The sequence below is a fragment of the Harmonia axyridis genome, chromosome 1, assembly GCF_914767665.1.
Source record: "Harmonia axyridis chromosome 1, icHarAxyr1.1, whole genome shotgun sequence".
In the NCBI taxonomy this organism is placed as follows: Eukaryota; Metazoa; Arthropoda; class Insecta; order Coleoptera; family Coccinellidae; genus Harmonia; species Harmonia axyridis.
The window spans coordinates 32428967-32452440 of NC_059501.1; the positions used below are offsets into that span (position 1 = coordinate 32428967).

General features: G+C 33.3%; 1 protein-coding gene and 1 long non-coding RNA gene across 5 annotated transcripts in view; one reads left to right on the plus strand and one right to left on the minus strand.

The window, feature by feature from the left end:
* LOC123670542 (flavin-containing monooxygenase FMO GS-OX-like 4) overlaps positions 1–23044 on the plus strand; it is a 55445-nt gene extending 32401 nt beyond the window's left edge. The window contains exons 1-7 of one of the 4 annotated variants that reach the window (XM_045604031.1): positions 8077–8203; positions 13278–13473; positions 14937–15078; positions 15134–15433; positions 19583–19727; positions 19780–19943; positions 22446–23044. In XM_045604031.1, the coding sequence (XP_045459987.1) occupies positions 13286–13473; positions 14937–15078; positions 15134–15433; positions 19583–19727; positions 19780–19943; positions 22446–22739 (1233 nt within the window). In that variant the 5' untranslated portion in view covers positions 8077–8203; positions 13278–13285 and the 3' untranslated portion in view covers positions 22740–23044. Of the gene's footprint in view, positions 1–8076; positions 8204–10186; positions 10450–13277; positions 13474–14936; positions 15079–15133; positions 15434–19582; positions 19728–19779; positions 19944–22445 lie in introns of those variants that run through there. The other 3 variants (XM_045604030.1, XM_045604032.1, XM_045604029.1) reach the window with 3 other exon arrangements.
* On the minus strand, positions 17798–18650 carry LOC123670545. The gene is made up of 2 exons (XR_006745924.1): positions 18063–18650; positions 17798–18004 (listed from the first exon to the last, which is right to left on the minus strand). It is a non-coding gene; the product is annotated as an uncharacterized LOC123670545 (long non-coding RNA).
* Positions 23045–23474: the final 430 nt, after the last annotated feature.

Consider the following 23474-nt stretch of genomic DNA (forward strand, 5'->3'; position numbering starts at 1 on the left):
CCAACAACAGCTTCCAATATGCGAGAGAGAATTGTGACTGCTTTCCGAAGCATTCCTCCAGCCATGCTGATGAGGGTGAGTGGGTCATTCAACGATCGGATCGCTTTGTGTTCTAGAGAAGGCGGACGACACTTTGAACATATCTTAGATCATTAACACAATTGTTCTTTGTTTTTTCCAACGCCCGTTCTTTTTTATATCCAATATATTATAATAAAATTTTTCGTTCTGATTTCATTTTTCGTGCCTGCTGGACGCAGGAGTGAAAATAGCCCTTTGGTTACTTCTGAAAAAATGTAAGGTTTCAAACATTTGAAAAACTTGAGAAAAAACCAATTTTTAATTCTTCATATTTGGACATTGATAACGGACACCCTGTATAAGAGAAGTTGATCATTTAGGAATGATAACTAGGCAAATTCTTAAGTTAATAGAAATTCTGATTAAATTCATGTTTCTTCTGAAAATCGGTAAAGGGCTTTTATCGAACAACTGTTTCGTCGAAATTTCGCTGTTTTTTCTGAATAAGATCTGTACCGTTGGAAAAATATCCCTAATATTTTGCATCATGATAGAGGTATTGAAGAGCATTGAAAATGTGTAAAAATATAAGGGGTGTTCCATTTAAAAATCACTCATTTGTAAAATAATTTTATTTGGGAACACCCTGTATATCAGAAAATAATATCTGGTTTGGCAGCTATGGAAGCCTAACGAACTATTGTAGGAACCTGTCTATGAAGATAACTTATTTTTATACGAAGTCAGGAGCATATTAAATCGAGTTTGCTATAGGTAAGTGAACGTCAACGAACTTCTTACTCGATCTAATTAAAATTATATTACGAGTAGATATGAAAGGGATTTAATCTTTAAGTATTTATATTTCACTCTTTTAAGAGAGAAGTATTTATTTGATCGATAATTCGTTTAGATGTACTTTTCAGTGTGAAGGCTATCAATTATAATTTGGGAATATTCCGAATTTTACACTATCACACATATGAAAGTTATAATAAATATCACTCTATGGGGTTTGAACCTAGGGCGATTCGTTTTGATATTGAACAAAAATTTTCATGATTTATAACCCCGAAATTTTGAAATTGAAATAATCTTAAGAAATGAGGACAGCTCTAACATGAAGTCATATGAGATGTGATTTATTAATCACAAAAATAGAATCCAGGTTTGTGCTAACCTATTTATTGACTTCAAAAGAGTATGTGATACTATCAGTCATCAACTACTTTTGGAAATACTTGAAGAGATAGGAATAAGGTGAATTTGTTATAAATTCATGGAGAGCCACTCAAACAATAGGTCCTAGATAGTGAAAATGAAATACACCAGGGCACAGCCAGTATTATTCAATCTATACCTAATGTATACATACATTAGGAACATTATGAATGATTTGTTGTAATAAATCAGTACTGCTCATTTCGGTTTGATTACAATAAACGTAAATGGAATTCTGAACTTCAGATATTCCCTTCGAAGAAATGAGGTCAGTCTAATTTTCTTTTGTAGCAGGGCCGTCGCTAGCCAAACTGCCGCCCTAGGCAGATATCCAATTTGCCGCCCTAATAGAAGCTAACCCTGCAGAATGCTAAAAATTAATATTGGATCATCGGGATCCAAGGGCCACTCTAGCGTTTCTACCACCCCGACAAAAATACAAGATTTGTACTACTTTTTTCATAGAAAGTATTTCAGGAAAGAAAAAATGTATCTTAAGTTAACTGTATTTATTTGGCTCAAGTCATAAACTGGTTAATTCGATAAAAAATTAAAAATATAATTTATATTCATTCATTATTTATTAATGAAATAGAACGTGGTATGAAATAAAAAAACTACTCATATTTCTCAAAAAGGTTAAGTTGAAAATGATGAAATGGAATGGGTTCTCGTATATTTTGCCTTCCATTCTGAGATGAGGTTAACATTCTGATTGGAGAATCAAAAAAAAAAAACAGAAGACGCCCCAAGTGGCAATAAAATTCGACAACGTTTAGCAAAGCGAAAGTCGACAAGCCTGATGAGTGCATGTATTTTTTTAGCGTCAATAACTCGTCAACAGCACTATGAGGGGATTGCCAGTCATCTGGATATTATGATGAGTATGATGAATAACGATGGTTTTTGATGTTAACTAAATTTGTCGGTATTCCTTCCTGTTGTTGCTGACCGAATTAAATCTCATTCGGTACTTTGAATATCTACACAAGTGATTTTGGTTGATCAAGCTTGAAATGCCGCCATCGAATTTTGAGCCCTAGGCGACAGCTTACCCTGCCTCCCTTCTAGCGACGGCCCTGTTTCGTATAAAGCCATATACGCTACTATATTACAGTATAGGGTGGTGCACTCCGAATACATCACAATCGCTTGGAAATATAGAGACAAGTTTTAGATACAATTTTGAAAAAAACCTTATGGACATCAGGCTAATATTTTATCAATATTTATCAAAATCCTACAAGAGGGCGTGAGATACGAGTATGCAAATACCTGTAATTTCATGTTTACGCATGCTTCACGTATAACCTTTATGCGAAAGAGCTGTTATTTGTTTGGGGTTATGCAGCACAGTCGCAAATTCCATTAAAATCGAAGAAGAATTGTAGAAGTTAACTCTATTACAAGTGTTTGCTGACACATAGACCAACAAACAAGCCGACATACAGATACGACACTAAACTTATTCAGAATAGTCTCGAACGCATTTTGACGACGAAAATTTTGGACCAAAAATCTATTTCATCCCGAAAACGAACACAAAGCTTTCATTACTTCCACCGGAAATAAAATGTAAAATATATACTGGGATTTCCCTGGAAGGGGAATCCCAAATTTTGTATTGATAGCTATAACTAATTCATACATGTTTAGAGATTTCGACCAAAATATTAGATTTAATGACGAAAGTGATGTTTTTACTGTTTGACATTAAAAAGGTCTCTTGTGGCCTCCATGTAAAATAACTGAATGACTGATAAGAAAGTTCACTTTCCTTGGGGGATTCCATTTAAATAATTTAATGGAAAGTTATTACAACTTTCAAGGTGAAGTTCTTTATCATTCATGGATTTTTATTTGAACACTTGATTGAATTTATTAATATCTCATTATAATTGTGGCTTATCAAATGATCATTGATAATATCAGATGTTGAGGAATAAATTTAGGTCAAAACGAAAAGTAGAAAATGGAAATTTACATTATTTTCCTAGATTTTGTTTTTCAAACTGAAATGAAAAATATTGATATGGAAATATAGGTTGCTATTTACGCAAAGAGTTTCAAAATTTGTTTTCATTTTCTAATCTTTTCCCTTTTCATATTTATTTTCATAAGATTCTGCTTTCGAAATGGGAAGTTTTGAGCAAGGATATGATCTTGTTTACCATTATTTTTGATTACCTATTTTTTCTGGGAAATGTTGAATTGGCAATATTATTTTATATTGTGCAAATATGGTTCCAAAGTTTTGTTATCGAATTTATACATATACATGTAAATATATATCGAATAATATGGTAGGCATCTAATTACAAGGTTCACCAACAGTAAATTGTGTTTGTGTATGTAATATGAATGGCCGGCCAAGGCTTTAAGCCAAGGTTAACAAACTTTGGAGTTTGTAAATGTGCTTTTACTACGAGGTACACATATTATTCTGAAATCGCAATCGTCATTATAAGAAATTCAGGATTTTTTAAATGAATAATGCTTTCCGATTACAATCTCATTGCCTATAAAATCGTTTCCTTGACAATCGAGTAGTTTATCGTTGTAACAAAAGTCAGAAAAACTGCACTTATTTCATTTCATACCTACTCATTTTCCAAAAATATTTGAAGTGGATAGTGATGAATGATGATTTTCAGATGTGCGGAACCCCACCAGAGTGGGTAAATGCTGCTGAAAATGTCTTCTCAAACTTGTTGCCGAATAAATCCAAGGAAAAATATGGATACCCTTACAAACGTTTTATGGATTATTGCCAAGAGAAAAAATACTTCTCCCATTTGTCTACGAAGTTAAAAGTATCGAAATCATTACTACATGCTGAAAGCTACACTCAGTTAAAAAAAAATATCGATACTGCAGATTATTCTAAATTACGTGCTTCTTTGAAACGCCCCAATGATAAAAATGAAACGAAAAATAAAAATTTTGCGTGATGAACAAATATGGTATACCAAGTGGTCCAGATATTAGTTCAATAACTTTGGGCTAGAATAAAACAAATGTTTTCATAAGAAAACTTCATATAAATCTTAGCATGCTTCGTTTTCGAGTGAAGAGGTTCGTATAATCGAAATATTTTGTCTTTGCTCGAGTTGGTATTCGTTACGATTACATGACCAATAATTTCAATAACTATTACCAAAGCACTGCATTTTGATAATTCAATTATATTTTCCTGAGCTTGACTTTTATTTCTTGGCGAACGTCCAAGAATGTTACTATGGATATGTTCACAATATGGCAGGAGGCGAAACACCAAAACGATTATACCACGTCGTCAAGGTGTATATTCACTTAACTATGGGAAATTTACGGATTCTATTGGTTCATCAAAACATGAGTTATATAAACACAGTTATGTGTCATCTAACGGAACAATTTGTTTATGCTTGAATGAACACTCAAAAGCCCCCGATGAAAGCTTTTCTTGAAAGTTCATGAAGCCATAACAACATTTTCTAGACAGAGAGAGGGAGAAATCGACTACAAAATAGGATGGAGACGCATGATGTTTAAATCACGTGACAGGAGTCCCACCTTCACTAAGAGCATGCATGTCAAAATTTTTGGTACATGAGGCTCAAGCTTTCTTTCTCTAATGAGGGAGTCAATGCTTTGCGTTGTAAAATCTCCCATCTATCTATAAGTTTTATTGGATAACTGCATTACAGAAATCCTTCGAATTACTCCGAACCCAGTCTTGAAAATTTCTTGAATTCAATGATGGTTTCACAGAACCTGATATCGAATCAATATGAGAAATTTTCATAACCAGTTATAATCATTCCTTCATCCAGATTAATTTCTACTTCTCTTCATCGATGCAATTTCACCGACACTAACTCGATTAACGAATTTATCTATTTCTCTCGATATTCTATTTCATATGTACTAGATTTAATTAGTTTGAACTAATTTTGGCGAATCGTCAATATCAGACCTGATTTAATTTCGGTAGGTCATACTGATCTTTATAATGTTATCTTCCTATTCATTTTTCCACACTTAATCGGTATTTGGGTTATTCCGTGTTGATTATATATCGAATGTTACCAAGGGACATTTCAATACTGTTGTGTTTATTTGAAAATAATTAAATTTATTTTACGTAGGAGTCGTTATGGCACATTTCACATCTTTAATTAGAAGTGGAATGATTTTATTATGTTGATGCCAATAATAATATAATTCGACAAATACTACTGGAATTATCGCTTCTAATGAGAAAGCCATAATTTATTTTATGATTGCGCTTGGACCCAGAAAGAAGAAACAAAAACATGAAAATATAATTATACCAGGCAGAAATTTGAGGGAAAGAAAAACCAAATATCTAAGATTGATTCACGGCCATAGCCTATGTTTCTTCAAAAAATTGAAGGATAATACGTAGAAAACGTTTCTTAACTCGATAAGCAAATTATCTTTGGAAAACCAAATGAAAATAATAATGTAGAGCATCACGTATGCTGGAATCTCATGGCACAATGAGGAAAATTATAAGAAGATCGTACAGAGTGCACTCAATAAAATTATAAGACATGCGATAGAAGCGTTATGGTACGTGGGCCACCAGAGACGATCTTACGATATGAACCATAGAAGAAACAGTAAACACTCTCTTTTAGGTACGTTGTTGGGATGGCAGCTCCCCCAGAGTAATTCACATTTTCCAAATTCAAATGTAAGTGGAGTAAGACGAAAACTTCCTAAAAAGCCAAAGAAGATATGGTGTCGAGGCCATATATTCGCATTAGCTGTAGCTTCATTCAAGAATAAAAATAATTCATGAACTAAGGAACATCTTAACATCTACAAACTGTTCAGCAAGTTATAAAAAAAAATCTGCACAAAATTCTCTTTTCATTTATAAAAATCTCAGAATGAATAAAAGTTAGATACTCGTAGTTGCCACACTATAGAATAACGAATGCTGTTTTCATAAATCTGAAGTCTATTTTGCTTACGAATACATACATAAGGAAGGTGCAGATTTGGCATCGCTTCCAGGAGGCGAGGTGCCAAGTGCATATCTTATGTCAGCAATGCTTTGCAAAGAGAAGACTTATGTCTGATTTGAGTGAATTCGTTAATTACAACAACAAAAATGCATCAAAAAGATATAACAAAAAACCATAAACCTAAAAATCGATTAAATTAAAGATGAAGTCCAACTCATACAAGACAAGAATGTTATAGAAACACTAAAAATCTTAAAAACGTATTTTGGCAGCGTATAGTCAATCAAATATGCGACAGGTTCAATGCTAAATCGTTTGGAGTTATGTTATGACTTTTTCAAGCAAATTTGAAACCTTCCAGTCATTTATGACTCTCACAGAAGATATAATCACGATTCTGTATCAAGTTACCAGCCCTCAATGCAGACATTGTACATAAGCAGACATACAATCTTTTAAATTTTACATTCAGGCAATTCTCAATAATGATTTGATGAAGATGAATGATGTGGGATACAGATAATTATAGAAACTCTGTGAAATAATTCTCATTAAGGGTGTTCAAAACCTCCATCCCCCTGAAATGTTAAAATGTTACCATTTATTGGAATAAAAAGACGCAGTATAAATGTCGACCAACTTTCACGCAACCGCAGTCGATATTATTAATCTTTAAACAATTATTTGCTTCGAAAAAATAAAGAAGATGAAGTGAATGTACAACTTCGTACACCGTCAAAGTTTAGTCATTGCAGTAGCGCCAGAGGGGAAATGAATGGGTACCAAAGTTTGACTGAAACGCAAAAAACCATTTGGTGGTAATCCCTCTTAATGCATTGTATTGAACGATCGGAGAGTTACTAGATAAAGTTATAGATTTATGTATTTGTATGAAACCTAGAAGAATTAGATTCTTATAAATAAAAATTTCATTTTATTTCTTCAAAATTGATTTTCATTCTATTATTTTCATACTTTCAACTTTTGGATATTTTAACCCTACCCCACCCGAAATTTTGAATTGTTCACTCGGGGAAAATTTTCTGGGACACACTGACAGTAAAGAAACAGACAGGAAGTATAGTGAAACTGGGAAAACTTCGCAGACATCGAAGTAAACTGAATTTTGGCTCTGAATCTTGAACAAAACCGCACCACTGCATGATTGAATAACTGCTGGGAGCAATAAAACACTCAAAACTCATAGAGAATAGTAATTTACGTAACAAGTCCGGAAAATAGGGTTTTTTTGGACGAATAGACAAAACTCCAGGACGAGCGTAAGCGAGTCCTGGAAGTCTGTGAGTCCAAAAAAACCATTTTCGGGCGTGTTGCGTACAATATTTTTTCGGCAACCATGTAAAATAACACTATCGCTGCTGCTTTCCATATTTTATTACGATTGCGATCAAAAAACATGCAAATTTTTGACAACTAATTTCATATGAACTGTCAGCCGTTATCTCGGTTGCTATGGATTCTATGATTCTTTTCCGGCCTAGTCCGGGAAGTACTTGTGTTCGTCCTTTTTTTCAATTCATACAGTCTCATATATTGGTCACAATCATTCTCTCAAACAATTCATCTTAAATGAATGTGATGATAGATTATTTCAGTCTTGGTCCATATTTGCCGGGATATTCTTGACTATCAGAATTTTAGACGAATATAATATATCAGTTTAAGATAACGTAGTGCCTTCGCGATGACTCGTTCAACAATCAGCCACATTTGACCTCAAAGGAACGAATCTATCTTGATTCAACTAGAATATACAGTCTTTAAAGTTACGAAATAGTTCTAGAAATTATTGAGTAAGGTCATATTACGAGCTTCAATACATAAGTAATCTTTCCTGTTTACGTATGCCCGAGCTATGTGCATCGCTGTAAATCAAAGCATTAACTTTATCTCGATAATAATTAATCTAACTCACAGTGCTTTATGTATCATATGATGATCAGTATAGTTCTATTTGTTTGGTAAATATAATTTGATGTACCTACACAAAAACAACAGATGATAGGGAATTAGTTGGGGTTTATTGTATACCGAAAGATAGATGTGAGAATTCTGTTCTCCTCTCTTATGTGCTTTATACAGGGTCTTTCACGAGGAACCTCACCCATATTTATACGGGAAACTACTGAACGTATTTTCATGAAATTCAGCACTTATAAGTATTTCACGATGCTGATGAAATCTAAAATATTTTCAAGGCATGAGCACCTCCGGTTTTTCCGGAAATGACGTCAACTTCCGTTTTTAAAATTAGAACACCATTTTTTTATTGCAGAAATAGATTCCTTAGAAAATTTCAAGTTATTTTGATGTAACATTTTTCAGTTTTGGTTGGAAAATTCTCTCTGAGCGGGAAAATTCGAAAAAAAAATCGAAAATAGAGCTCCGCCGAAACAAGAATAACTTCGAGGTTTTTGGATGGAAAATTTTCATTTTTGGGATTTTTCAAGATGTAAGATTGATGTATCCACTTTAAAAATCGAAATCGCGATTCATGATACAGGGGGTGAAAAAATCGCTTTCAAAGTTAGGGATGACAAAATCGTGAAAAATCAATTTTTTCAAATTAGAATCCCATTTTTTTATGGCAGATATTGAATCTATCATACGTTAAAAAATAATGTGAGTGTATGCATCACACCCTTGCCCTAAAGTGGATATTTTCTGAGTTATTCACAAAAAACTGTTTTTCGTCTTGAATTTTCAGCTATTTCTTTTCCCTTCACGCCGAAAAGATGAAATTTTCAGGAACTGTTACTTAAACCATGTTTTAGATTTTACTTCCCTAATATGCAAGAGAAAAAAGTTACAGGTTGTTCCTAAATAGATGGCGAATTTTGATTCGAATTTGTATCGGAAATCTCTTCATTTCAACTAATCGGCCATCGGTTTTCTCTCCAGTGATAAATAAATAATTCCTTATGAACCATATGCAAAAACTTACCATGTTTTACATTCTTTTTTTTTAATGATAGATATCATTAATTACATTTATTTATCACTGGAGAGAAAACCGATGGCCGATTAGTTGAAATAAAGAGGTTTCCGATACAAATTTCATCTTTTCGGCGTGAAGGGAAAAGAAATAGCTGAAAATTCAAGACGAAAAACAGTTTTTTGTGAATAACTCAGAAAATATCCACTTTAGGGCAAGGGTGTGATGCATACACTCACATTATTTTTTAACGTAGATTCAATATCTGCCATAAAAAAATGGGGTTCTAATTTGAAAAAATTGATTTTTCACGATTTTGTCATCCCTAACTTTGAAAGCGATTTTTTCACCCCCTGTATCATGAATCGCGATTTCGATTTTTAAAGTGGATACATCAATCTTACATCTTGAAAAATCCCAAAAATGAAAATTTTCCATCCAAAAACCTCGAAGTTATTCTTGTTTCAGCGGAGCTCTATTTTCGGTTTTTTTTCGAATTTTTCCGCTCAGAGAGAATGTTCCAACCAAAACTGAAATATGTTACATCAAAATAACTTTAAATTTTCTGAGGAATCTATTTCTACAATAAAAAAATGGTGTTCTAATTTGAAAAACGGAAGTTGACGTCATTTCCCGAAAAACCGGAGGTGCTCATGCCTTGAAAATATTTTAGATTTCATCAGCATCGTGAAATACTTATAAGTGCTGAATTTCATGAAAATACGTTCAGTAGTTTCCCGTATAAATATGGGTGAGGTTCATCTTGAAAGACCCTGTATAGTTTAAAATATTATTAGCAATATACATATATATTTTTTCTTCAATTTCATTGGTCAATAGAATTGCAGAAGAATTGTCGTCACATCACACCTTCTCTCTTGGGATTTGTTGATAATTTCATAACGACACAATTAAGTCCATTATCGTCTATTTGATTGATAATTAAGCTAATAATTAACCAATAAAATAGATTTCAAATATTGGAGATGATTTATCATAAAACAAATAATGTAAAGGTTTTAGACGCTGCTACTTGATAATTCATTTATCAGGTCACCTCTAGTTTGCGCACGAAATTTGCGTATGAAGTACACTTTTATATTCAATTATGATTAAATCATTGAGGGGTTCAAATGGTTTGATGAGTTTCTGGTGAGTTCTTCAATACTTCTTTAAGAAATAATGATTGCATTAGAAGAAAGAAAGTAGTCACTCGAGAGTATTACTATTGGGATCAATGGACGATAATTTTTTGATGTGTTTATATTTATGGTACGCATAAATTCTTTCATTTATATTCGTGAAGATATAAATATATTTTAGTGATCTAGGTTCAATATTTGTAATAATTAATATTTGGAATTTTTTCAACAGAATTATTTTAAATCCGTTTGAAATTTTCACAGTTGATGTTTTGAACTATGTATGTAGATTATCTAAGAAAAATAAGCCAGATATGCGCGAAATTTGGTAATAGAATCAGTTCACATAGATTCGATCTTAAAATAATAGTAAGTGTAGAAATCTATTCCATTAAAATAGTATTTACAAGTTTCGAAAATGTGGTAGTTAGATTGTTCCAAAAGGGTGACGCGGAAATGTCGTCTTTATAGAATTTGAGAAATTCAGTACCGAAAACTTATTTAGTCTTCACAACTTGTCTATGCAACGTTATTCCATGTATTATATCTATTTATCCATGTATACACTGTGTCCGTAAAGTATGGAACAAATTTATTTAAGCTAAAAATAAATGTGTTCCATACTTTACAGACACAGTGTATATATTTACGACAGTTCTGTTAATTCACCAGATAATTGAGGTGGAAATGATCTTCGTCACTCATTACCGATTTGGTATTCTCATTCTGTCCGAAAAGTCCTTTCACCTCTTGGTTGAAGGTCAGCAGCTGCGAGCAATCTGTCACAATTCTTACATATTGGTCAATTCGAGGATAGAAATAACTCTAAATGAAAAGTTCTCTTATGACTCATCACCATGCTACTAAATCTGATAGCAGTGATCATGGACCACACATAAAGGATTTTAAGTCAAGCTGGATTTCTGTGTATGCTAAAGCTGCTACGAAATTTGCGCCTAATAGAGCAATATCACCTGACTTCGCAGCCTCGTTAGGAGGACATTCAATGCTTCAATGACTGAAATAGGCTTCTGTTTCTTCACGACTACTGACAACTACTGCAAATGAGTGTAACCTGTCTGTTGGGCTATGAATGTACTTTCTTTATTGTTGCAGTTACTCCAGCAGCTAAACAGACAATAACAATAATAATAGTTCATTAATTCTTTCTGACAAATTGTAATTTGTATAGGATAGGTACATCATACATCAATATAAAATAAAAGAAGAAAAAAATTATGCCCAAACAAAAATTAAATCAGACAATAACTGAACTCAAATATTCATTTCTGATATAAACATTTCAAAAAGAAATACAACGAGAGGCTTATGTTGCTTTCCTGATGTTTACTTCCTCTTGTCTGTTCGTTTCCTGTGTTAAATTGAAACCAATATGTGTACAACCCAATATCTTCATCCTGTCGATTTGTTTTCCTTAAATTTTGCGATTTTTAGTATTGCCTGTTTCTTCTTCTTCAAAGCTTGTATTTTTTCTTTTTTTTTACTGTTGCTGTAACTATGTGAATCATGGCTCAACAGCACCTGAGTCTAACTTGGAAAGCTGAATGTAATGGCCATTTGATCCCATTTTTTTTTTCATTTCTATATTATATATAAGAGTTATAATGTTCATATTGGTATTAATAAACCTTGATTTTATTATTATAAAAGCATCTTTCCGCTAGGATCCATGTTTTCTGAAACTACTGTAAGGCAACATATTTTTTAAAGCTCTTATAGCATAATAATAACTACATAACTTTCTACAAACACTAACAACATGATTCCTCCAATCAAGAGTGATATCGACATGTAGAGCATGAAACCTCAAAGAGTCTCCAGAAAAGACATTTGAAATAAGTTGTCGACATGAATCACCAGTTTGAAAATGAAAAAGATCAGTTTTATTAACATTCAATATGGGAGAGTTTCTGTAGCACCAATCAGAACAGATATGCACCCACAACTCGCACCTCATCTTGAGTTCCGTCAGATTCCGCGCTGTGATGAGAAATGAGGTATCATCCGCAAAGAGCAATATCTTGACGGGAATAATAAGTGACCGGTAATACTTATTTATATGATAGGGTGGATCATTCACGAATATAATGAAAAATAAGGTCCCCAGAACAGATCCCTGCGGGATACCCATCTTCAGAGGATCAACCGGAATCATGCTGATCCACGCTCATCATAAAGGCATCGACTAGTTAGGAAACTCTGGACCCACTCCAGAAAAACACCCCTGAATTCAAGACTATATAATTTGTCAATAAAATTGCACAATCGAATGCCCGAGATTGGTCGAAGAACAAGCCCGCAACACAGATTCCATCGTCCAAACAGTCGTGCATAAAGTTGGCCATCACACAGGCTGCAGTCTCAGTTGATCTGCTCATTCGAAAGCCATGCTGAGAACTGGTGATCGCTGAAGTTTTGCTCAGAAATTTATCATTCTATTGTGACAAGCTTTTCAATTATTTTTGATAGCGAACTCAGCAGAGATATTGGCCGATAGTTCACAATGTTTTCTGTATCAGTTTTTGTGTGTACCGGTGTCACCTTAGCAATCTTTAGAATTGAGGGAAATTTACCGGTGGAAATAGACATGTTAACAATGTAGGCAACATGTTCAGAGATATGAGGCGAAATTGCTTTCAAGACTTTCATGGAAATCATGTCCCAAAATAGAGTGTAGATACTCTATACCGTGATCATCACCATCATCTAGCTCTCTCAATATTACTTATGGCAAAATCTTGATTCTCAGCACGATATATTAAAATGTTCGGCAATGGTTATGAACTTTGTAACATTGTTTCATAAAAATTGGCTCCAAACTGAATTTACATAATTTTATATCTTTGATTTATTTGTAGAGAATTGATATAAAAAATCCGTTAAATATGAAAAAATGGACTTTATTTTTTTATTGATACCTATATCAATCCTTTTCAGAATTCAAAATGAGGATAGCAGTAATAGGTGCTGGAGCATCTGGTCTAGTAGCAATCAAATATTGTATCCAAGATGGACATGATTGTGAAGCGTTCGAACAAACGGAATCATTAGGAGGTACTTGGAATTATACAGATGATGTTGGATTAGACAAAAATGGACTTCCCATACACACGTCCATGTATAAACATCTTAGGTATTTATGAACATACAATTAGTGGGTTGACTTTGTTTGCATATTCATTGATGGGATTAAATTTTTTTTCCGATGAATCAGGATTAATCTTCGATAATTTTTATTGTTACGAGTACCGTGGATAGAGAAATTGCTGAAATTCATGAAAATATGATTGAAAAAATAATGATGACATTATTAATCGCTACACAAAGAAAAATGTTTTGAAGTAATAAAAAAACACCCAGATTTTTTTCTAATTCAAAATTAAGATGTAGGTCCATTATTGTTTGTCATTTTTATAAACGTTCTTCTGTGCTGTCTTAGTTGCAAGGCCTATAAGAATTATTTGATATGACTTATTTGAGATTGAGAATATGTCGAACTGCTGATGTTTTGCGTCTACAATCGAGTCTGGAGTTTGTCCACGGACGGTGTTTGGGGAATGATATAATTTGGAATTTGAAAAGTGCTTCAAAGTTACTTACACGAGAAAAATTCAACTGCTCACTTTCAGTTATCATATTGGAGACCACCTGATTGCTGTTGGAGGCCACTTTCGTGACCTGGGAGTCCTATTTAACAGCTATTTGAGTTTTCTCCCACATGTTGAAGAGAAATGTGCCTTTTCTTGTAAGTCATTGAGATTCATCTTCAGAAGCTTTAAGAAATTTGATGATTTGTCTGCTCTCAGGAGCGTTTACTTCTCGCTTGTTGTTAGTAAGTTGGAATATGCTAATGTGCATATGGTTTCCAATATATGCAACTCATCTCACTACGGTTGAGTGAATCCAGAGAAAATTTCTGAAGTATGTCATGTTCAAAAGGACGAGGAGGTATTCTGAGCGTGGGGCTGATCTTTCGGTTATCATGAAGGAAATTGGAATTTCAACTTCCCTCACACGTCAGACCCTACAGTGTACAAAATTCGCATAGAAGCTCCTTAGCAGAAGGATAGACTGCCCTTTCCTGCTCTCCCGGGTCAACATCCTGGTGCCGAGAGTAGAGACTAGACGTCTGGGTCTGATGGTGTTTGACCTGCCTACTCCTCGGACTAACATTCTTCGGAGGCACCTATGTATCGGTTTTGTGAGATTGCTAATAAGCTTGGTTTTGATGTTCTTTTATATTTATAGTTTCGTTGTTAATTTTTATAGTTCTAGAAAATTTCGAGTTTTTGATTTCTGTCTTGTTTATGAAATGTTTATTTATTTTTACCCTCTAATTGGGAGCTCTCCTATTGGGTATAATAAAGATTTATCATTTTAATATTATCATTAAAATGTTTCAATTTGGTTCTTGGTTTTTCAAAATGCATGAATCGGATTTTCAAGCTAGGAGAGAGAATCAATGCAAATAGCGATTCCACCAAGCTCTATTCAATTTGACTTCATAGTTCTTGATTAAGATACTGTGGACAGATAAATTTAGGAAAACTATTTTAATTTATAAAGAGGCCAAATCCAATCCATATTATTTTTCAGAACAAATTTGCCGAAGGAATTGATGTTGTTTGACGACTTTCAATATCCCGAGGGTCTAAAGGAATCTTTTATATCTCAGAACGAAGTGTTGCAGTATTTGAATAATTATGCAGATAAGATGAACTTGAGAAAATATATAAGGGTGAGTTCAACAGCCAGATATTTTAACATATACCTACTGTTTAAATCTTATGTAGTTTCTGACACAAGTTACCTATGTTCAACCAATTGATGACAATAAATGGGACATTGAAATTCAAGATGTTATATCCAAAGAAAAAATTAGAAAGATATTCGATGCTGTTATTTGTTGTAACGGGAAATATAGTGTGCCTTATATGCCTCATATACCTGGATTGGATTCTTTCAGCGGGAATTGTATCCATAGCCACAATTATAGAAGCGAAGAGCCCTACAGGGATAAAACAGTTCTTGTCATTGGAGCAGGGCCATCTGGAGTTGATATCTGCAGTCATTTGAGCAGAGTAGCAAAAAAGGTAATTGATAAGAATAATGAAAGAAAAAATAAAAACAAGGTAATTTGACTGAACTCTTTAAATTGTTTTTATTTCATTTATAATGAATAACGATCGAATCCATTGAATATTAATATTACAGCTGATGAAAATAATATCGGATAACCGCAAGATTGAAATTAATTCTTTATTTGCAAAGGTTTCAGGTAAATCATTATTGAAATTGCCGATAAAAATGATATTATTTTCATCACCTGTAGAGTTGAATTCTATACATTGTAACACAAAAAAATTAAGAGATCACGAATTCATTCATCTACGGGCAAATTAAATGCAGTAATTTTATTTGAGAATACAACTTGAAAATTCATTCAAAACGAGTTTTATTTTTACAATTATCGAAATAATCTGGTTGGATTTCAAAAATCAACTCATTTAACCGGCAGTTCGTTACCACGACTGAAAAAATGAAGTCATTTCAAGTAGGTACCTAGAAAAATCTGTTTATATTGAATACGAAATTACAACTAGGATTGCTTATCTAGTTTGTATGAAACGCTAAAAATAATATAAAGCTAGGTTTCAATAATTTTTCCAGCAGTTGAGATACAGTAGTAGTAGATATTGATGCTGATTTTCGTTCTATTCCTTTTTAAGAGGGATTAGCATTCCCCCTCTGGCGCTCCTGCGATGACCAAACTTTGTACGATGTAGGAAATTGTACCGGGTTTTTCACCATAATTTGACCCCCCCTTTAACTTTTTTACTAAAAGAGCTACAAAAAAATGTTTTCTACAAAAGTTTCACGAAATCGACTAGTGTTTTTTGGAATGATTTCACAAAACGAAATATACAGAGTGGGCAACATATTGATGGCAACTTCATTTTTTTAAATGGTACACTCTGTATTTTTTTCCATATTTGACTAGCTCTTCTTCCCCTGATTTCGAATATATATCAATTGTTTGGTCTACCTCTCTCATTCTGAGTACCACAGAGTTTCAAACTTTAAGAACCAACTGGCATGCTCAGTAATCAGTTTTCAAGTGGTAGGCTGCGATAACTCGAAATGCCATTTTTTGAGTTATCTCGTTGGCAACGATATGACATACGTTTTTCACTATAAATTGGAATTGGATGATTTGGATGCAACTGCATATTTTCTATTCTTGTAGCTTTCTAATTCTTATTGTTCTTCACATAAAGTGAAAATATTTTTCCTCTTCTGTATAGTGCATATTCGATGAATAGTTTCATTCAACGACAAACGTATGTAAAACATAACTCAAAAAAGGGCATTTTGAATTATCGCAGCCTTCCTCTTGAAAACTGATTACTTAGCTTGCCAGGTGGTTCTTAAAATTTGAAACTCTGTAGTACTAAGAATAAGAGAAATAGGCCAAACATATGTAATATGTTCGAAATCAGGGGAAAAAGAGCTAGTCAAATATAGAAAAATATACAGGGTGTTGTATGTTGCCCACTCTGTATATATTTCGTTTTGTGAAATCATTTTGACAAACACTAGTCGATTTCGTGAAACTTTTATAGGAAACATTTTTTTGTACCTCTTTCAGTAACAAAGTTAAAGGGGGGGTCAAATTATGGTGAGAAACCCGATACATTCATCTTCTTTCTCCTTTCGAAGCAAATGAGTATAGGGCAGCACTATACGACGACTTTCGAGAAATTATAATTTTTCCTCTTTTATAATGATTTTTGGTAGTTTTTTTTTAATATTTTAAAAATATATTAGTGTGTTTTGTACAAAGTACTTTCATATCATCAATTTTGTTGGGAAAAACGAAAAGTTACCAAATGTGTTGTTTTTTCTTCATTCGCAAAAAAAAAATCACTTTCTTTCATGTAGATTATTGTTTAAGGAAATTATGTGAAATCCCCATAAAAATCAGTGATTTTTAAGAAGAAATATTTCTAATTTCTTTCTGAACTGAGCAACTCCGTGGTGGTGTTCCCTCTTAACTTGGCTTGTTATCTTTGACTGAGTAGTGCGAGATATATTAGGCCAGGCTTCAAATTTCCTTAAACAAATATGAAGAATATTAATGAAAGAAAATGAATTAGACACTTAACTACATGTATCAGCATTTTTTTTTGTAATAGTGAAATCTATAGTCAAGTGTCTTATTTATTTTCTTTTGTTGATATTCTTCATAATTTTTTTAGGAAATTTGAAGCCGAAACCTCGCATTATTTATATTCTTTCATTAATAATGAAATTATGTTTCACCATGTGACAAGCAAGGAATCAATTTTGATTAAAAAGAAGCCTTCAATGTGAAAAGTGGTCTAAAATGAGATATTTTTGAAGCTGATGGAAGTGTAGAACAACAAATAGAAGACATATCTTTATGAATAGGTATATACGATTGATATTTTCCCATTTATTGTTCGCTTCACAAAATCATTTTGCAGGCTATGACATTTGTTATCCGTTCATGGCACAAAGCAGTGGAAATACCTTACAAGATAATTAGTATATCCCGTTTCTTTATAAGGAGCTTATTAACGCTTATCATCCAACAACGGCCATTCTTCGGGTAACTTCAGTTATTTGTCCCATTCCAGCGGCTGAAATAAAGGTGAAAATAATCAGATTCCTGAAAAGTGTCCATTGTTCATGATATACCTTTCAAAGAATTAATTTGTGCAAGGTCAGAACACTGATTCTTCTGAAGAATTTGCTTTCTAAAATGGAGAATAACTTCTTTAAAAGATTTCATGCAAATACTCATGATGACGTGATCATTTAGCTATCATTATTTTTTTCTATATGTTGTCTAATTAATGATGTGACAAATATTGTTTTGTTTCTGTAAAATCCTTCAAATGTTCATTATATTCATAAATTTTAACAAAATCAAATCTCTACTAATGTTCATTGTTTTGTGTTGACCAAATTGAAGCATTATTGAAGTACATACCAAAGTCGCTATACTGAATTGCATTTGTCTACGCACTGAAGAGCATAACTTATCTTTTATTTTATTTATTTATATTATTATCATATTATTTTATTCCTTTTGAAGAAAAAAACTGTTTTGACTCATGTGCTAGATTTTCTGTCTCTGAATTTATTGTTGGGCTGTCATTATTGTTAAAAATATTTTAATTTGTTTGCTGTTGATGAATAAACCGTTTTGAATCGCCAATTTGTCCTCTTTTATGGGAGGAAGTGTTGAGGCATGCTTAATATTACAGATAAAAGCCAGGAGGGAAAAATTGATTAGTTCATGAGAAAAACCTGGAAAAGGAAAGATAATATTATGACGATTTGGCTGTAATTGCCTTGACACGATATGTCCCATCTGTTATTACTGAGCTTTATTATAGAGTGAAGAAAGGCAGAAATAATATAACAACAATTGTTTCACATAATTGATAGTGACAATTTCATATAGATAGACTTCTTTAGCAACCGAGGAAGAGAAAATATAGCTTTTTTGAATAATTTCTTCAAAAGAAATAATGAATATAAATCTAAACGATTGAAGAAAAAATATTAAAATTATACATTTAGAACAAACTGAACTTTATAGTCTGGTAGTTTTGCCTCTTGAAATTAATTAATTTTGTGAATGTATTTAGCCTAAAAAACGAGTGGTTTCTATTTTCTTGTTTTCCCTCACCAGGCTTGCCATTGATTGCTATCTCTTATTTCCTCGTATATTAATGAAGATCGTATTATGGGATTTCAACCCGAGTTCAATTTATTTCGAATTCTGAATCAAATATTTGAAATTTATTCCAATTGAGCGACTGCCACGGAATCGTTCAAATATTGGCGAACGTCAATATTTCCACCAATATTTCGTTTATACTTGAACAAGCATTAACGAAACTTTGATTCATTATCAGCTATTCGAGCATCGTTTTATTTCAGAATTAAAGTAAAACCGCTTATCGCAACTAATCTCCTTGGTGTTTCTTAATCAATTATTGGAATGTATAATCCAAAAATTGGAGAAAAACCATAGATGATAATGAAAACATTATTCCTCAAAAAGTTCTACTTTCTACTGCGTTGAATAATATCGAAAATTTAATTCGGTATTCTAATCATTATACACTCCATGAATATTTATAAACATAACTGCCCAATGAAATGATCGAGATGAACTAGTACTAAGTAGGTAACATTATTTTCAGGTGCTGTTGAGTATGAAATCATCTCCATTTTTCAAAGCATCATATGGAATAGTTGAAAAGGTCCCACTTAAAGAAATAATTGGAAAAAAAGGTGTATTCGAAGACCAATCTATTGAATTAATAGACGATATTATTATGTGTACAGGTGAGGGAGTACATAATTCATGACATTTCAATTGAAATCTGTGAATTTTCAGGATACGTTTACAATTATCCTTTTCTGAGTGAAAAATGTCAGATAACAGTAGATGACAACTATGTCAGAGGTTTGTATAAGGAGATAGTATGTGTTGAATACCCAACACTGATTGTTATGGGAATACCAGGACGTATATGTCCTTTTCCTACTTTTGGTCTTCAGGTGAGCAAAAAAGGCATCCATTATTTACATCTTATTGAACTTGTTTACAAAACTGAAGAGTAGGCACTTATCTCAAAAATGACCATTGAGAGTCAGAGCAATTGAAGAAAATGCAAAAAAAACATTTTCACCTTTCAGGAGAAGTATATCCAAACACAACTGGAAATTGTGATTTTCTTCGGTCATGCTGCATCCTCAAAGAGGATTGTTGATATAACATTCTTTTCTGTTCGTTTTTGTGTCAGTAACGTTTCGCAAATTACCACCTTCTTCTTGTTTAACATTTCTGTTAAGAGTGGTGCCGTTCAACCAAATATTCATTTATTTAAGTCATTCTAGTTACTAGCGTATCAGGGGGGAGCGGGGGCTTTGGGGCTGCAGCTTCTATCAAAGAAACTCATCATTTAAAATTTTTCCTCGGTTTTTTGTCAAATATAAGTATTAGGTGTACAAATTTGCTTCCGCTGCTTTGAAATAGATGTCTGTAGAGGTGAGTGGTAGTCGAAATGAAAAGATCGTCATACAATAAGTTAAGGTATTTGTAAACATAACGCCATCGAAATTTAAGTCGATTTGTGTCTGCATAATAAAGTTATTTTCGATTAAACATGTCAGCTTACGAGACAAATTCGCAACATTTGAGGGAGGTTTTAATGTTCTCCTTTGATATGAAGAAATCGAAGATGAGGCTCATCGAAGGCTCTCAAATAATAATATTAGTGAAAGAACGTGTCGAGAGTGATTGCAACGCTTCAAGAACGTTGATTTTGACTTCGAAGACTAGCATGGCGGTGGAAGAGAGAAGGTTTTTGAAGATGCAGAATTGGCATAACTTGATCAAGACTCGTGTCAAACGCAACAAGAATTGGCAGGATTATTGCGAGTGACGCGACAAGCCATTTCAAAACACCTGAAAGTTATGGGAATGATTCAGAAACAATAAAATTGGGTGCCGTACGAGTTGAAGCCGGGAGATGTTGAACGGCGTTTGTTAGCTTGTAAACAGCTGCTTGAAAGCAAAGACGGAAGGGATTTCTATATCGCATTCTGAGTAGAGACCAAAAATGGGTTCATTACGATCATCCCAAGAGCAGAATATCATGGGCATATCCCGGCCAAGCTTCTACGTCGATGGCCAAACCGAATATTCACGGTTCCTAGGTCTTGCTCATTATTTGGTGGGACCAGCTCGTCGTAGCGTATTATGAGTTATCAAAACCGACTGAAACAATCACAGGCGAACGCAAATAATGTGTTTAAGCCGAGTATTGAAAGACAAACGCTTCAAAATATTATCAGTTTTTTCAACGCAGGACTCGTACGCTGCCCGAAATATGTGAGAAAGTAGTGGCCAGCGATAGACAATACTTTGAATCATAAATGTATGACCAGTTTTTTACAATAGGGCCTTGGATTTCGGGAAAAACGGCGGAAGCAAGAAGCAATGTTGTACGCCTATGTAATATAAGTGATAACGATTGTCATCGTTGTCGGTTATTTAATCTAGATCGAGAGTTATGGTCTCGGTTATGGTGGTACGACCACCCAGAAATTCGTCATGAACATTCGAGTGAAAAAAGGAAAACCAATGTGAAAATGAATTACAAAGTAATGTTGAAATGATTATGGGTTCAATATTTTTGATAATTCATTGTTAAAAACACCTCAAACCTCTTTCAACTATCCAAGTTCTTAAAAACTTCACTTTTAGGTTGAAAATTTGTGCAGTAAAACTGTCTGCGCGAAAGTTCGAAGTACCCGTCTCAGTTTAGTTTCCGAATATTAAAACAGATTTTCAAAATTTCGATGTACAGGGTGTTGTTTCGAGGATTCAAACGATTTATAATTTTTTGTTAAACCGGACCTGGATTTTCAGGGCGATTTTTGCATGATACGTTTGGGCTCTCAATTAGGAACATATTTGCCAAATATGAAGAAAATATACCGGGTGGTTCGTTTGATATGGCCTCAGATAGAAACGGGCAAAATTCATAAAACACCCTGTATCTCGGCTACGAAGACAGTAAGACCCAATAAATCGGGTATTTCCAAAACCGCCTTGGTGCCGCCTAAGCACCTGTGAAGTATTTCCGTTTCCCAATGAAACACCCTGTATATATTTCTTGAAATATCTTCTGACGAAAAATCATCATTTCAAATTAGAATGAATATTTTACGTTCACAAACCAATTTCAACCTAGTCATATCTCATCCGCGGCATTTAAGATTCTCCACTTAGTAGAAAATTTTGAGCTTTTAGGTCTTTCAGTTCGAGAGATAACTTGGACGGACAGAATTAAATTTGAGGAGGGATTCGTGAGTGAGTCAAATCTTGTCGTTTGAGGATGGAGCTCAAAATAAAATTACAGAGAGAAAGACGTAATGATGAAAGATCTGTTCGGGGAAAGATTGCTCAAAAAGGCTGCCTCTCTCCATCTCATATTCTAGTGAATACATCTGAACTACAAATCGAATACTGATTTTTTAATGTTTTTGTTTCAGATGCGTTTCGTGATGAAAATGCTAAAAGGTGAATATCATCTGCCATCAAGGGAAAAAATGATAAAGGAAATACAGAAAGAAAGAGAAGACAAAAATTGCGCCAATAGACATTTTCATAACAAAGGTGTGGAGGGAGAGCTGATGTATTGGATAGATTTAGCAGAATCAGCAAATGTTGAAGGGATTCCTAAAGTATTTAGCAAATTGCATGCACATGTCATACAACATAAACGAGATGTTAAGAAAGGATATAGAATCCTGAATGAAGAAGAATTTCAAGAATATGACATATAAATATAATATTGTTTGCTTTATTTCTACCAATCAAAGAAATATAAAATTATTTTTGTATGGGTTAATGTTCTTTCACATGAAAATAAATGGAATATTGGAAAACAAGAAATTGATAGGTAATGGTAGATTTTACCAATGAAGCAGAATTTCACGCCACCACAATCTACAATAGTCAAGCCATAATACAGTTTAGTGCGTCTTCAGTTGCCTACCAGTAACGGCGCATCATTGACTCATAGGTAATATATACACTGTAAGAGATTGATTAATTATCAAATGAATAAAGAAATTTACTTTAGAATATCGATCGCTCTACAATTCTTCATTTAATTGGTGTTGTTTTATTTTTGTCAGTGTTGAGAAATCATATTTTCCAATTATAAAAAATTATACCGCACCCGTACCCCTGTGCAAGGGGGAATTAAATGAAAGAGGTTCTGGCATGAGCGATATTAAGCCTTTTATATTTTTTGAGGCATATAACTTTTTCGTTTTCAATATTTATAGAAATAAATATTAAAAACATTAGCGCCATTTCATTTTCCATAGATCTAATTCGCCTTTCAATAAGTCTCATTTCTCAAAATTTTTATGTAATATGAAATCGCTATCCTCAATACTGGGCTGTTTTTCTCAATAAACTGAAGGAATATTTGAAGTTGATAAATAAATAACCTATTCCCTAAAACAGATCTGTACTAAATGAACGTATGAATAAAGAAATACCTCTGAATA